The sequence below is a fragment of the Gracilinanus agilis genome, chromosome 1 (genome assembly GCF_016433145.1).
Source record: "Gracilinanus agilis isolate LMUSP501 chromosome 1, AgileGrace, whole genome shotgun sequence".
Classification (NCBI taxonomy): Eukaryota; Metazoa; Chordata; class Mammalia; order Didelphimorphia; family Didelphidae; genus Gracilinanus; species Gracilinanus agilis.
Window position 1 is genome coordinate 269,236,051 of NC_058130.1, and position 17,232 is coordinate 269,253,282.

Below are 17,232 nucleotides of genomic sequence, written 5' to 3' on the forward strand. Positions count from 1 at the left end.
CACAGACCCTTCTGTTTGGTAAAGTTCATGATCCTGTTCTCAGAATATATATATATTTTTAAAAAATTAAAGAAAATGCTAAATTTCAGTTAGTGAAAAAAAGAGATGTTCACAAACTCCTTAACATCATAGATCTTGGTTTAAGAACTTAGGCTTTAGAATGAGGTATTTCTGAATCAAATTATTTAGGAATAATAGAAGAGACAGATGTTTTTCCTTTTTTGATATCTACAAATTTTAAAATATTTGCAACATATTTTGCATTTTAAGATGCTTCTGTTACACTCAAAAAAGAGTGGCAGTTCAAAGCAGTTTAAGCCAATTCATATAACTTGATGCAGAGGTTTAACATAAATCAATAGTGTCATTCCTTAATTATACCTTATTCTTCTGTCATTTGCTTTACACTCAACAAAAATTTTATAAAATAAAGAGCTAATATGCTGAAGAGTATAATATGTAATAATTGGAACTAAACTAATTTTTGGACCAAAAGTTGGAAAAGTGGTAGAAAAAAAATTATTAAAGTTTTCTCTTTTAAATGCAATAGTTTCTGATAAGGAGAGGGCCTAAGTGGCAGAAATCATCAGAATGATTGAAATTAAAGTCCTTAGTAAATGAACTAATGTTTTCTAAAGAAATATTCATCAAACACTTTCTTTTGCAAAGTTATGCTGCGTAACAGCAACTTTATTATACAAATTTATAATAGGACCATAATATTTCCTGTTACTTACCACAACTTCCTGTAAACTGTTTGGTAGACTAACTGTTGAAATGCCATGGAAAGGTCTCTGAGAAAAATCAATATTTTGCAAAGGGCCTCCAACACTGTGGCTTCGAGTCAAAGATACTCCTCGACTTGAAAAATTATTAGTTACAGATGTAGTTTTCACACTTGGGAAGTCTCCACTTTCTTCCTTTGGCTCAATACTTTAAAAGAAAAAATACTCAAATAAAACTGTACTTTTTTTTCATTGTTACACTGCTTTATAACCTCTCCTTTCTTTGATATTAATATATTTGCAATAACACACAGAAATTATAGCAATATCCCCCAAAATGATGTCTCACAATCAATCTGGATCAGTACTAGAAAGGCAGAGATGGTTCAAAATCAAGGAAAACATTTTTTTTAATCATTTATTTTACCAATTGTATGTAATAAAAAATTTCACACAGTTTTCCTAAGTTAACATGAACCAAACTGTCTCCCTTCCTCCCTCTTCCCCTCTCCTGGAGCTGGCAAGCAATTTGATCTAGGTTATACATTTATTATCATGCAAAACATATTTCCTTACCTATCATTTTTTAAAAATATTTTTAAACCCTTAACTTCTGTGTATTAGTTCCTTGGTGGAAGAGTGGTAAGGGTAGGCAATGGGGGTCAAGTGACTTGCCCAGGGTCACACAGCTGGGAAGTGTCAGGGACCAGATTTGAACCTAGGATTTCCTAACTCTAGGCCTGGCTCTCAATACTAATCATTTTTATAAGAGAATAATCATATAAAACTAAAACCCCAAAACAAAAACACAACACCCCCCTCAAAAAGTGAAAAAATTACATGCTTTGATCTACATTCCAAGTCCAATAGTTCTTTCTCTGGAGATAAATAGTATTCTTTGTCATAAGTCTCTCAGAATTATCCTGGATCATTGTATTATTGAGAGTAGAGAAGTCTATCACATTTGAATTGTTCCACAATATTGCTGTTACTGTGTACAACATTCTCCTGGTTCAGCTTATTTTACTCTGCTTCAGTTCATATAGGTCTTTCCAGTTTTTTCCAAAATTATCCTGTTCATCATTTCTTATAGCACAATAATATTCCATTACTAACAATTTGTTTAGTCATTCCCCAATTGATGGACATCCCTTCAATTTCCAATTCTTTGCCACCACAAAAAGAGCAACTATAAATATTTTTGTGTAAGTAGGTCTTTTCTTTGGGATATAGACCTAGTAGTGGTATTAATGGATCAAAGAATATACACAGTTTTATAGTCATTTGGGCATAGTTCCAAACTCTCCTTCAGGATGGCTGTATCAGTTCAAAACTCCACCAGCCATGTATTACTGTCCCAATTTTGCCAACATCTTCTCCAACATTTATTATTTTCCTTTACTGTCATATTGGCCAATCTGATAGGCTTGAGGTAGTACCTCAAAGTTGCTTTAATTGTATTTCCTTAATCTAGAGAGACTTGAGAACATTTTTTCATATGATTATTCCATAGCTTTGATTTCTTCATCTGGGAAATGAATTGTATTATTATAAATTTGACTTTATTCTCTATAGAGCTAAGAAATGAGACCTTTATCAGACATCTTTATAGAATCTCCCCCCCCCCACCCCCAGTTCGTTCTTTCCCTTCCAATCTTGGATACATTGGTTTTGTTTGTACAAAAACTTTTAAATGTAAACAAAATTATTCATTTTACATCTTGTAATTTTCTCTATCTCTTGTTTGGTCATAAATTCTTCCCTTCTCCATAGATCTGACAGGTAAATTATTCTATGTTCTCCTAATTATAGTACCATCCTTTATGTCTAAATCACATATCCAGTTTTACCTTCTGTTGACATAGGATTTGAGATATTGGTCTATGCTTAATTTTTGCCATATTGTTTTCCAGTTTTCATCAAATACCGAGTTCTTACCCTCAAAGCTGGGATCTTTGGGTCTATCAAAAACTATATTGCTAAAGTCATTTACACCACTAATCCACCACTCTTTTTCTTAGCCAGTATCAGATTGTTTTGATTACTGCTTTATAGTAGCTCTGGTACTGCTAGGCCCCCAACCTTCACATTTTTTCCCCCATTAATTCCCCTGATATTCTTTTGTTTTTTCCAGATGAATTCTGTTATTATTTTTTTCTAGTTCCATAAAATAGGGGTTTCTTTGGGTAGTTTGATTGTTTTTCAAATTGTTTAGATCTAACTTTATTTGTGTGAAAAGTGTTTTGTAATTGTGTTCATATAATTCCTGTGTTTTGTCTTAGCAAAGAGATTCCCAGGTATTTTATATTGTCTACAGTTATATTAAATGGAATTTCTCTTTCTAACTCTTGCTGCTGGACTTTGTTGGAAATATATAGAAATGGATAATGGATAAACAATTTAAGCTTGGATTTTCCTACATAATTTTTATCTTGTTTGCCTTGAAATTAAAAAATGACTTTGATGAACAATTAACAGATTCATTTAAAGACCTATTCCAAACAAAGTCTGTGTAACTGTTGTCTGAATACAGATTCAAATAGACTAATCATGAGAAACTATTAAGCTTAATTATCTATTTTGTCTTTCTCCTGTGCTTCATATATTACCTTGCTGCCATCACTCCTGAAGTTCCCTAGTAATTTTAAGCTAAATTTCCTACCTTTTGGGTGTTTTTATTGCTTTTTAGTATATCTCTGGCTTCCTAATTATGGTTTTTGAGTTGAATTTGTAGATTTTTAGCATTTTTTCTATTGCTATTCATTTTAGCTATTTTAAAAAAATATTTATAACAATTGCTAGAACCACAGTTCATTTTCTATTCTTATACCTTTGTTGTAGCTATAAAGGTATACTTATTGGTTTCTACAAAGCAATATTTCCAGCCTTCTCCCCATAGTTTTACTTTTATAGGGAAATTTCTAAACTTTTAAAAGCTGCATTTGTAGCTCTCTATTTTTAAAAAGTTCATTGATAAATTTTGTTTAGACAAACAATACTTCTAATTATATTCTTCCCAGAAAGTTGACTAAAACAACTTGGGAGTTACTGAAACTGATGGTATCATGCAATATGGAATTTTGATAATTTCCCATTGTTAAAATAGATGTAGAGAAAGAATACTTTATGATTTACAAATTATTTATGACAGTTTATGACATAAATGATTACCAACAGAAAGCAGTAATGACTTTGCTCCAAAAGTACCTAATAAAAACTGAGAAAAGTGAACAATATATACCTGTTTCCTTTCTAAAAACTCTTTTTTAAAAATCTGATCATTGAAGAAAGTGAGGTGTGCTATGAAAGAATATCATACTGCAGAGGAAAGATCATTGGATTTATTGTTAAAAGAATGATAAAAAGAATATTCAAATCCTGTACCAATACTCTCTAGGTCTTAGTTTCTTCTATAAAATTTATATATCTAGTTCTTGGGGTTGATACAAAGAGCTTTGTTGATTTTTTTTTTAACCCTTACTTAGGCAAACAGGGTTAAATGACTTGCCCAATGTAACACAACTAGGAAGTGTCTGAGGCCAAATTTGAACTCAAGACCAGTCTTGGCACTCTATCCACTCTGCCACTTAAATGCTCCCCCTGCACCCTCCCCCATGGCTTTGTTGATCTTAAAGAGTTATATGAATGATAACTGCTTGAGATAAGAGTTAATCACAAAATCTTCTGTTTTTGTGAAATGATACAATTTTTTCAATGCTATTTCTACCATTAGCTGTCAGCTCTTTGAGAGTAGTACTGTTCTTGCCTTTCCTAAGACACCCAATACAACTACCGCTGTGTTTGGACATCTAATGAATGCTTGATGAATGACTGAATAAACCATCTTCCCCCACATCCTATACTAGAACACAGTCTCTTCTCATCTCTGCCCTTTTGGAATACTGGGGGTTTTTTTTAAGCCTCAGTCCCAGTGCTACCTTCTTTATGACATCTTTCCTGATCCCTGATGGAGGTTTTGCATAGTACTTAGCATATAATAAATGCTTGCTGATTGAACAAGTTAGTCAAATTACATACTGCTTATATCATTTTAAGCTTCTTAATAAAGATAAACTAAAAACATTATATATAAAACAATACATAAGTTCTGAAAATACTGTGGTGCACTTTGACACTTTGAGAGTGTTGGCAATAGAATCTAACTCTAAATGGGGAAAGATGGCTGCTGAGGACCTTAAAATATAAGAAGTGATTTGTATAAGAATGTAATATAGTTGCTATCATGACCTGCAGGCAAATTCACTTATTAAACAACATATGGTGTACCTACAAATGAACATTAAAAAGTCAAATCATGTTAGCACGTCAGCTTGGAGTACTACACAAGTTCAGTGTTTCTGTCACTTACTGGCTGTGTTACTTTGGGCAGATCTTTAAGCCGTAGATTCCTGATCTGTAAAATAAGAGGTACTGAATTGGTTGATCTCTTAAGATCCCTTCTAGCTCTGACATTCTGTGATTCTATCAAAGCTAATTAAATTTGGCTGAAATTGAAAGTGAAAAAAACCAATGCTAAAACAGGCAAATCAATTTACCTATTCAGATTAAATTTTTTAAGGGTTATTCAGCTTATAATAAAAAATTTACATAATCTAGGATACCTTGTTTCAGTTGCAGAAATTATTCCTTCAGTTATAATCTGGCTGTGCTTTGGGAAATCCATGAAGGTCATCAGGTCAGGTTCTGCTGGACTAGGCATAGGTTTGTGTTCTGGGGGATCCGTCACTAATGGAATGCTTCCACTCTGTAAACTGTCACCAGAGGTGCTTGGCTTCAGAAGAAAACTAAATGGGGCAGAGAAGTGAGAAAAAGAAAATACTTAATAGTATATCTGTAGAATTATTTTCATCAGCAAACACTCTTTGCAGTGGTGTGTAATCATCACCAAGGTGATACTCACTGCTCTACTGGAAGGAAAAGGGGTTGGTACTAGAAAGAAAAGCAATTAAAGATCAAGAAAGGGAAATCCTTCATGATTCCTTATGCTCTTCAGCTGACTAGCACCAGAAAGAACCAAATTGATATTAGATTTAAAACATCCATAGGCAATTCATATTGTCAAGATAATTTAGACATTTAAAAGTTTTTCAAATAAGGTATGGATACTGATTCCATTAGGCTACATGAATTATAATGTATCTAAATCCAGAATCTCAAGGCCCAAATCTGTAGGCAATGTTTTGCTATCTTAGTTCTCTACATTTGGCAGGTCTGGCTTATGACTAGCTTTTAGGACTATTAAATTCAATCTAAGGCAAGGGTGGATGGGGAAACAAAGAAGATGAAGCAAACTTCAAAGACTATAGGTATATATTTGTGGACACATACATATATGATTGCTCTGGGCTGTTCAATCCTCAGTTAAAAATAGCAAGGTGACTAAGAGATATAAAGAAAGGATACCATCTACTCTGGGCCTCAGAGTAATGGATAATTTGTATTACAGTTTTGGGACATGATCCTTACTAGCTGTAAGCTTCACAAGGGCAAGGTCACATCGTATTTAATGTTTATTTTCCCCAGCACTCCCTCAGTTCCTACATTCTATCCACATGGGAGACATTTAATAAATTCTCCCCAAAATCTGGGGTAGGGCATCAACACCATCATACCTTACTCTTGGTGAACTATTTTAAAATCCAAGAATGACAGAATGCTAGATTTGGAGTCAGAAAACTTATATTTAATTCCAGCTCTGCTATTTATTTCCTGTGTTAACTGGGTAAATCACAAAATCCATAAGTTTTAGTTTCTATCTCTGACAATGAGGGGATTAGAAAAAGTGTTTTAGCTACCCTCATTTTAGACTTGTGGGATCTTACACCCCACCCCCAGAAAAGTCAATGGGAAATCTCATCTTGCAAGATCCAATCAACCTTAAATATATTCACAGCTCATCAGGACACTCTGCTATAAACTCCTCAGACATCTCCTTTCCGAGCTGTACTCATTTTGAACTCCTCTGATTTCTCTACTCCCCAATTCCCTCTTTGTTGGATTCTTTCCCTTCCATCCCTATCCCCACTCCCACCCCTCCCTGCTTTTCAGCTTTCTTTTGTGTTTTATCTCCCTTCATTAGATTGTAGGCTAATAGAGAGCAGGGATAGCCTTTCTTTTACTTATTTGTATCACTGGCACTTAACGCAATGTTTGGCACATAGCTGGTGCTTAAGGTTTATTGACTAAGATAAAGATACCTTCTACTTTCTCATTAGTTCCTACTTTACATGCAGATACATACATACATATATATATATACATATATATATGCCAGTGAATAGGTTCTCCTGAATGCCATCTCCGTCTCAATGTGCTAAAGTCATCTCAAACTAATAAATTCAACATGGAATTTTTCCTTTCCCCCATAAATCTACTTTTCTGTCAAACTGTCCCTTCTCTGTTAAGGAAACTATCCTCTCTTCGGTCACCAATTTAAAACCATCTCTTCCCTCTCCCTCACTTGCCTCCATGACTTCTCTACTTTTCTCCACTTTTTTCCACTCACAGAACTACAACCCTGGGTCAGACCTCCATCACCTTGGACTATTATAAAAACCTCTTCATTGGTCTTTCCTGCTTCTAGTCTCTTCTTCCAACTGTTCTCTCCATCCGTGTCAAGTCATCATTCCTAAAGCATAACTTTATCAACTTTCTGAGTAAAGACAAGGGAGTGTGAGAGCACTGGGTTGTTTACTTTTTTACATATCCAGACCTTAATGGATAAGGGGGTTGATCTCAGAGACAAAAGATCTGAGTTCAAGGCCTGTCTCTGACACTGGCTTGGTGATCTTTGGTGAGTGATTTAATTTTGGTGTCATAGGCAAGCCTCAACTATAAAGGTACAGTGCAAGTTCCAATCTGTACTAGACCAGCAAAATTTCAGGAAAATTCTCAGCATCTTTCACATAATAGGGGCTTAATAAATGTTGCTGATTTGAACTGCAGAATTTCAGAGCTAAAAATGACCTTGACTATCATCTAGTCCAATAAAAACTTCAACCAGAATATCTTCAATCACATACCTAACAAGTGGTCACCATCTAGATTTTGCTTGAAGAAATCCAAGGAAGGGAACCTCAACTTCTGACAAATTCTGTTACATGTATGATCTATAATCATCACTGCAAAGACGGATTTATCTGGCTATACCACAAAGCAGTAGCCATCATCAAGGCAGCAAGGTTTAAATCCTTTAGGATTGAGGCAGGGGTGTGCTAATAAATGCTTAACACTTAGCTCACCAGTTAAATATATATTGTAAGAATTAAAATTTAGTTATTATATTTTATATATTAAAATTATGTGGCCGCCAGGAATCTACAATTTAGGTTGATTCCGTAATTAAATCAGACCCAAGTCAGCATCGGGTTGAGGAGTTTATTTACAACCAGGAAGGTGAGTAGGGATAAAGAGAAGAGGGAGGTTAGAAGTCTAAATAAATGAAGCTGTAAGCCGCAAGGCCCAACAGCCGGATAGGCAGAGTTTAGAATTGGCCCAGCTAGGCCAAGGAAGCCAGCCTAACTTACCCACGTGACAAAACAGAGCATAAGCTGACTGTGGTCTCAGGAGATGCTTCTTCCTCTAGTTCCAGACGACAACTGCCCCCACAGGAAGTTCACTAACTTACTTAAAGAGATCATGTCTTTCATCACTTCCTGTGGTCCACCTCTAGTTCAATGGACAAATGGCAGTTTCTACATTGATTTGGACTGCCCAAAGGGCAGTCCCTTATTCTTGATTTGTTACTTATTGTCACGTGTGGGTAACTCGTCTCCCCTCCCCACTAAGGGAGGTGGGAGTGACATCATTAGCACGCCTGGGTTGGGTAGATTTTTGACTATTAATGGGATCGAGCTAATACTATTTACACAATATGAATAATATACTTTTAAGTTAAATTTGGATTTTTTGACATCATTTTCTTAAGTCAAGACAATCAACTGAGCAATAAATCAATTTGTAGAGATTGTCAAGGTTTAAATGCTCAAATTGAACATTTAACAACTGGCTCATAAGAGCAATTCATTTTGGCTTCAGCCCATTCCTTTGACAGAAGTCAAACTACAGGAACAAAGAGTGCAGAACAGGTTAAGTGTCAAACAAGGAAAGCCCATTTAACCCCTAAAGTAATATACTACTTACAAAATGACTTCCTCAGCATAAGGAAAAAAAAACCATTAAGTTGTAATTTTATTAAAGACTAAGCATTCTCTTTCTTTCCTGCTCTTTTTTTCTGTCATGCTTCTCCCAGATATAAAGAGGGTGAGCAGAGGCAAGAAGTTCAAGCTAATCAATATTTCTAGATGCTAATTATGTTTAATATTTTGGGGGCAGAAGTATCTCAAACTAATTCCCAGAAAGAGATTTTTTAGAGGGGCTATATATCAATTTAAAATAATTGAGTTCTCTGTTACCATTGAAGATATGACTGTAAATTTAAAAAGTCTTACCCACCTACCTGAGGCATAAGAGAGGAGAAAGACTGAGAATTTTTGTCTCTTTCCATATGCCCTCCTGGGGCATTCACTGTGAGCCTTCCATTTCCATGATCTTTTAAGAGATATACTCACCTTGCAGAGCCTCGTAAATCTTTAAATTCCACATTAAGGAGGGGTAAGAAGTTGCTTTTACAGAATGGACAGGTGGTATTCAAATTTGAATCATCTGCAGCCCATCCAGCCATAATTTCTTCATCATAAACCAAAGCACCACAAGCTCTACACTGAGAACAACTTGACATCAAGACCTGAAAGCAGAAAGTTGCAAAATGTGGAAGAGCCTTATAAAACAATATTAACTTTAATATTTTGGTGAAATTGAAGTTTTAAAAAAGTAATAATTTTACTAAAGACACTTTCCCCCAAAATTTAATGAGATAGGTGTATAACATTACTTTCTTCCATCAAAGAATAATGTGAGGGTGGATCAATTTTAAGCAGTATAGATGTAACATTCCCTTTTTAATTTAAATATGTGTCACTGATTCACTATTTTACTAAAGACATACTTATTTTTGAACAGGTCAAGAATTTCAGAAGTTAAAAGATGATACTTTATCACTAATTTCATCTTCTAAACAGATCACTCTCCTCAAATAAACAAGTTTTAGTTATTCTGGAGGACTTCTTTTTCTTTCTTTCTTGCCTTCTTTCCTTCTTTCCTTCTTTCCTTCCTTCCTTCCTTCCTTCCTTCCTTCCTTCCTCCCTCTTCTCTCTCTCTCTCTCTCTCTCTCTCTCCCCCCCCCCCCCTTACCTTCTGTCTTGGAGCCAATACAGAAGAAGAGTGGTAAGGATGGGCAATGGGGGTCAAGTGACTTGCCCAGGGTCACACAGCTGGGAAGTATCTGAGGCCAGACTTGAACGTAGGACCTCCCATCTCTAGGCCTGGCTCTCAATCCACTGAGCTACCCAGACCCTGGAGGACAAATTTCTTGCCTTATTTTGTCAGTAATTTTTGCCAATGCAAAATTAATTGTGTTTTAATCACATGTACCTGATTTAATTTTCAGTCGACTCAAATATACATTGTAAATACCAATTATTTTGCTAAATATGTCATTTTGCAAAGGCAATGTGCTAGCCTCATAAAATTACAGGATATTAACTTTACATAATTTCTATTAAACATTCCATCTGAACTTTCCTAAGCAATGATGAAGAATAACTGAACTGAAAAATTATCTTCAATTTTCCATAAACACCCAATAGAAAATCACCACCAAATTCAAAATTCAAACAAATTGCTAATAAAGTTTACTTTAAACTCCTATTCAAATTGTCTGCTTCACAAATCAAGCAATGTGTACCTATAAGGAATCTTAAAATAGGGCATCTTAAGCATATCTTTGTCTAATTTTGCCTACTTGAAAAATGTAGATTTTACTTTTATAACCACAGGACTAAAATACAGTTTTATTAGCAGAATATGATTTGTTTTTACCTCCATTGCACAGTTTTGGTAGATGCTGGACATGCTGGTATTTTGAGAAGATCCATGTTCTGACTTTTCAAAGTCCTGACCCTTTATGCCTCTTGCAAATGGGATTTCACCTGCAAAGATACAGTCATTAATGCTATATAATAAACCATAGAAGAAGAGAATTAAATTTCAGAATCTATCAATGTAAATAAACCATAGTCATGAGTATTAAAAAAACTTTTCTAAAATTCAAATAGAATATTAGAGATTCTATAGTCTAGCCTTGGTGAACCTTTTAGAGATCATGTGCCCAGATTGTACCTTCAAGCTGCCTACGAACCTCCTCTCTCCCTGCAGTACTCTCTCCACTACCTCTGGCTCAGCCTGGCCACAGCCAAGCCAGAGAATAGGAAATGCTATTTTTTTTTTTTTTAAAACCCTTACCTTCCATCTTGGAGTCAATACTGTGTATTGGCTCCAAGGCAGAAGAGTGGCAAGGGTAGGCCATGGGGGTCAAGTGACTTGCCCAGGGTCACGCAGCTGGGAAGTGTCTGAGGCCTGGCTCTCAATACACTGAGCTACCCAGCTGCCCCCGGGAATGCTATTGATGCAGCTGTGTTGGTGATCTTATTCTCTCAGCATTCTCACTACCAGTGTTTGGTGATGCACTAGCTCTCACAGTCTTTCAGGAAATAGCTTCAGATTCTTCCTACCCTCTTCTTCAAAGACATCCCTGCCTCCCTTCACCACCCACTCAGAGATTTCCCAGTCCAGAGACTCCTGTCCAGAGACCTCCAGGGCCCAGAGAGTGGTGGGAAGAAATACTCACATTGGGTTGCTGGGCGGAGGGGTGGGGCATATGAAAATTGTCCCTAGGTGTGGTGGAATCCCCTCACTGGGACATGCATGGCTATAGTCACTCAGAATCACATTTTGTTCTTGAATTTGTTAAATATACATATACATATATTTCATTCCACATAAACTAATGGGGTGGTAAAATGTTCCAACATATCAGGGAATTTATACAACTAAATGTATTCTATCACAACTAAACTTCTTATTTTAAGGATTTATGATTCCATTGTATAAATATTCCTTCTGCTAATCTAGATCACAATACCACCAAATTCCACACCACCTCCCTCAATTCAAACATTGTATTCATGAGTTGTTGTTTTCCTCTCATGATAAGACACCCTAAATTTGGCTAGGATGATCCCTGAATAACAGATACAGTCCATTTCTAGGAGTACACACACACACACACACACACACACACACACACACACACACACACACTCTCTTGGTGTTTTTTTTTTGTTTTTTTTAATAAGCCCTATAAGAGCTTGCAATCTATTGGCAGAGCCTTCAAAATACCCAGTGTCACCTACACGTGAGGTTGTAGGACTTTGGTAAATAGATTTAATTGTGTTAAGAAGAATGTTACCTTATACTAAATACCAATGACATATTAAAATAAGTTCTTCATACCTGTTGGATAGGACAATTTCCCTACGTCCCCGCTGCTGCTGCTACTGCCAAGGCTTGTATTGCTCTGTGTGAGTTCACTAGTGATTAGCCCTGGGGCACACATTTTTGTTGCTAGATCATCTCCCAAAATATGTTCTTCTAAACCAGCAGGAAAGCTATAATCTCTACTGGGTTCTTCCTTCAAAAGAAACAAATAAAACAAAGACACAGATATAGGTAAATTTATTGATCCAAATGGCATTCTTTTTTAGCCTTCCCAAATTCACTGAAGTTTCTTATCATCAGTCACCAAAACTTAATTTGTCAAACCCACAAACTTTTCATTGTTGGTATATGTGAAACTTTTCCCTTTGTGCTTAGATCTTGAGAGAAAAACCCATTTTATGCCATGACCCTATCTCAAAGTTGTTGTACTTTGTAAACTGCTATATGAATGCCTGAGCTCTGTTTTCTATATTAGCTCACTTCTTATGCCATTGTTAGCCTTATTTTCTTTAAAAGTCTTTCTCTGTTGTTCTTCCTTTTTCTTTCTTTCTTCCTATTAAATGTACAGGTTGGATATTCTTAAAAATATGAATTTTAAAAGAATACTGGCTGCCAATCTGGTAGCATTTCTATTATAACAATTGCTTTAATGACTATTTAAAAAATCTTAAGCTTGATGGCTATGATAAAGAATACACAATTTCTCAGAGCAATTTCTAAAGCAAAAGACAGTTTGGTACAGCTGAACAAGTCACAGAGCAGAAGACTAAAGGTCTAGATTTAAATCCGTTTCAGTCACTTAAGTTAGTTACATAATATTAGGCATATAACCTGTCTCCTCATCTGTCAAATACCTGCCCTACCAACATCATAGAGTTGTTATGATGGTCAAATGAAGTTAGTGTTTTATAAGTGGTAAAATGCTATTCAAATATAAAGTTATTATCTTGACTGCATTCTTTTGTCTGGCAGTTTTGAATGTATAACTTAAGAATGGCTTTGACTATCATCATTCACAACTTCCATCATCAAAAAATATTCAGTTATTCGAGTACTGTTATTTACTGGTTTTCACCAAGGTTTAATTACAGTATTTTACTATAATCATTTAATCATTACAATTCGTGTAAACTGACTCAACTCCTTCAACTTTCCTCAAGGATTTAATTATTGAAGACAAGGACTCATTTGTTTACAGGGCTACAAAAGTCTTCCTAATCCTCAAATTCTCTAGGTTTCCAATCCCAAAGCATTCACTGTTTTAGAACATATTAGTCTATCTCCTACATCTACTCTAATTCCACTACTATACCAAACCAGAGCAACTTTAATTTTTAAGGTCTGCAAAAATTTTCCTTCTTCACATTCATTAAACACTTATTCTGTTCTTTCCAAGTTCTTCCTTATTAAACTACCTCTCTCATCAAAACTTCCCCTAATTAAGAGAAGCAGCATGGCACAGTATTTAAAGAGCTGCTCTGAAGTGTCCAGAAGACTAAGGATTGAATCTCAGCCTCAGAGAGGCTTGTGACCCTAGGAAAAGCACTTAATCCACCAAAGCCTCAGTTTCTACATCTATGAAAAAGGAATGATGTTTGTAACTATAGCCTCATGGGGTTGTTGGGAGACCAAGAGACAAAACATAATCAAAGCACTTTGTGAACCTTAAATCAATCCAACAACCTATCAGTCAAACAACATGTATTGAGGCACAGGAGTACAAAGAATGAAACAATCCCTACTAGTAACCCGGAATTTACATTCTAATTCATGAGCCAAGTACATATTTAGCAAAGACATAAAGTGAATAAATAAAAATATATATAATGTAAATACAAGATTGTTCAGTAGGGAGGGAACTAGAAGGTGGGGGAATCTGGAAAGGTTTTTATGTAAAAGATGGTGCCTGAGCTGTATCTTAGAGGAAGTGAGGGACTATGTGAGGTAGAGGTAAGGAGGGAGTACATCAAAGGCATGTGATAACAGATAGACTGACACAGGAGAATAGTGAGTCATATATGAAAACCAGAAAGGACTCTGTTTGGCTATATCACAGAAGGAGGGAGAATAATATCCAACAAAATTGGAAAGATAGGCTGTGGCTGGCTTGTGGAAGACTTCAAAACTCAAAAGAAGAGTTTAAATTTGATCCTAAAGGCAGTAAGAAGCTATTACAGTTTATTGAGTAGGGGAGCCACATAGTAGGATCTATGCTTAAGGAAAATCCCACTGGCAACCGTATGGAGGATAGACTGGAACAGTAAGAAATTAGAGACAGAAAGACCAATTAAGAAGTTGTTGCAATAATTTATCTGAGAGATGATGGGGTACTGAACAAAGGTGACAGTGGAAATGAGGTCAGATATGAGAGACACTGTGGTAGTATAAACAATAAGATTTTCTAACTGACTGGATTTATGGAATGAGAGAAAATGAGAAGTCTAGAATAACGTCACAGTTAAGAGACCTGGGAAGGAAGGCAGTGCCTTTGACAGAAACTTTAAGTCTAGAAGTGGGGTGGGGGGGTGGAGAGAGATAAGAAGGTAAGTTTGAGCCATGTTGAATTTAAGACATCTCCAAAAAATTAAGCCTGAAATGTCTAATAAGAACTTGGTGATGCAGTACTGAAGCTCAGGAAAGAGAATAGAGTCAGATTCATATAATTATTATTATTAGGTACAAGAAATAATCAGGTACTCATTCCTAAAGAGTAACTATGACACCCCCAAACTGTAAAAACGTATAATAGTAAAACCATACAAAATAGAGCAATCTACTTTATATAAAACTTTTGCATATGAAAATTCTGAACTTTTTGCTTATAAGTCTATAAAGAAATCTGATATATCTTAGACCATAATATCTGTACCTTTGTTAATTCTATACAATAGGATGTTACTACTTCTCTGGAGCCCATAGAAGTAAAACTCATTAAGCATTTTTCTATGGAATATGAATGCAATGAAAAGAAATCCTTCCCAACTACATTTTCACCATTCGACTCTTTTAAACCTTGATTCGATTAAGTATTATTTACATAATTACTCAAAGACTTACAAATGAGTACTTCATTTGGATCAAATGAAAATGTATATGAAAGTGATCTGAAAACTGCTTTTAAATATAAGACAAAGGGCAGCTAGTTGGTTCAGTGGATAGAGCCAGATCTGAAAACAGGAGGTCTGAGGTCCCAACCTGGTCTCAGACATTTCCTAGCTGTTTGACCCAGGGCCAGTCACTTAACCCCAATTGCCCAGCCCTTACTGCTCTTCTGCCTTGGAACCAATACTTAATATCGATTCTAAGATAGAATGTAAGGATTTTAAATTAAACATTTTTAGAATATAAATATAAAGTCAAATCATTTGGTGCAAATACTCCTTTAAGGAAAGAAACCTTGAATTCTTTGAGTACTTCATTTTACAGAACTATGAAAACAAGAGCTCCAGTAAACAATTTTGTATTTCATTGTTTTTAAAAAGAATTATTACACAGGATCACACAAAACAAAAATTCTGATATGTGGTAACTGCACAATAAAGACCATTCTTACCTCATCATCTGAATAATTATAAGCAGAAGCCACAGCTCCCCACATCTTACTGGCTACTGTAGCCGCTTGTTTCATACCAGACTTCAGAACATCTATCTTGGGTCCAGACAAAATATTATCTAGCTTTATTCCTGACAAAGAAGTGACTACAGAACCTAATGATCCATGCTGTGAAGAACGTACAAGTGCAGACAAGGATGTAGAACGCTCTTTATGTGTTCGTGAAGGAGTCTGCTGTTTAGAATGTCCCATGAAAGTTTTTGACCTGGATACTGCAGGAGGGTTCTTGGGCTTCTCAGTTTTTTCTTGGGCTGGTGGACTGTGATCCAAGGGCAGGCTAGACCGTCGCTCTAAAGATGGAGTGAACACACCAGACACACATTCTGTAGATCCTCTGTTTTCTCGTTTATGCAATTCCATGCTGGAAGACTTGCTTCCCAAAGGACTTTTCAAGTTCATGTAGCTTTCTATCTCATCTGCTAGATTACGTGCCACAACTGGAGACAGTGTCTTCTCTTCAGAGTCAGAATGCTTCCCTTCTATACACTCAGTGGCTAACAGAGACAGAGGATCTAACCCAGTTTCAACATCTTCCCTTTCAATTGGTTTAGCTCCACCATAAGAACTATTTCTTTTATTTATTATATCTTTGGATTCTGTTTTTAGGTCTTTGGACTGATTTTCATTCTGTGGTTCTGGAAGTTTATTCTCTGCCATTGTTACTACTGCTATGCCTTCATCACTAACAGTGTCTGGCTGTTCTTGCCCTTCCTCCAGCATTCCCAGGCCTGCAGCAGACCCCCAAACCCCTGCACACACAGGAGTCCTCATGTCCACCAGTGGGCCAGCCACACTGTCTAAGCTCTGGTCTTTTTGAACATGAAATGGTGATGTCTTATTGTAGGACAGTGCTGCAGTAAGGATCTTGGCATCCGCTCCCATCATTATTGCCATTTCACTAGAATTTGAGTCCAAACTGCTCTTCTTCAGCAACATTCCTGCTCGACTTTCAGAGCTGAAACTACAACTCCTTTCTGAAAAATGTTTTTGTCTTTTCTCTCCTTTGTCACTAATTTTCAGAGTAGACACTTCAGTGAACACTGTATCTTCAACCAAATCCTGAGCAGAAAATAGTATATTTGATGTACTACCTAAAACAGAAAAAAACATTGTTAAAATCTTTCCTTCCCCAAAATATTCTTAATAGATATTGGGTTAAATGAAGAAACCAGGTACAAATTTAAGACTGGATCAACAGACACTCCTGGCAAACACATTTACTATTACTTCTTAAAATTTACCATGAAACCACAAATTTCACATTATAAGCAGAAAAATATAAATGAACAAAACTTAGAGTTGAAAATATCAGCATAAGTCTAAAGAACAGACTACCAAAAAGAAAAATGTATCCAAAAGAAATTCTCTTCTTTTAGATATCTCTTCATTTCCATGAAAGTTCAGATTTACAGAAAAATCAAGTAGATGCTTCTCCCTTCTCCCTCCAACATACACACATAAGGAATAGCAGGAAAA

General features: G+C 35.8%; 1 protein-coding gene across 9 annotated transcripts in view; it reads right to left on the reverse strand.

The window, feature by feature from the left end:
• The window catches only part of DENND4C (DENN domain containing 4C), a 98,332-nt gene that overhangs the window by 8,858 nt on the left and 72,242 nt on the right, over positions 1–17,232 (reverse strand). For 7 of the 9 annotated variants that reach the window (XM_044661624.1, XM_044661631.1, XM_044661599.1 and 4 more), the window contains 6 exons: positions 15,697–16,847; positions 12,159–12,336; positions 10,686–10,795; positions 9,317–9,492; positions 5,348–5,530; positions 738–933 (listed from right to left, as the gene is read on the reverse strand). In XM_044661624.1, coding sequence (XP_044517559.1) covers positions 738–933; positions 5,348–5,530; positions 9,317–9,492; positions 10,686–10,795; positions 12,159–12,336; positions 15,697–16,847 — 1,994 coding nt within the window. The remainder of the gene's footprint in view (positions 1–737; positions 934–5,347; positions 5,531–9,316; positions 9,493–10,685; positions 10,796–12,158; positions 12,337–15,696; positions 16,848–17,232) is intronic. The other 2 variants (XM_044661616.1, XM_044661577.1) reach the window with 2 other exon arrangements.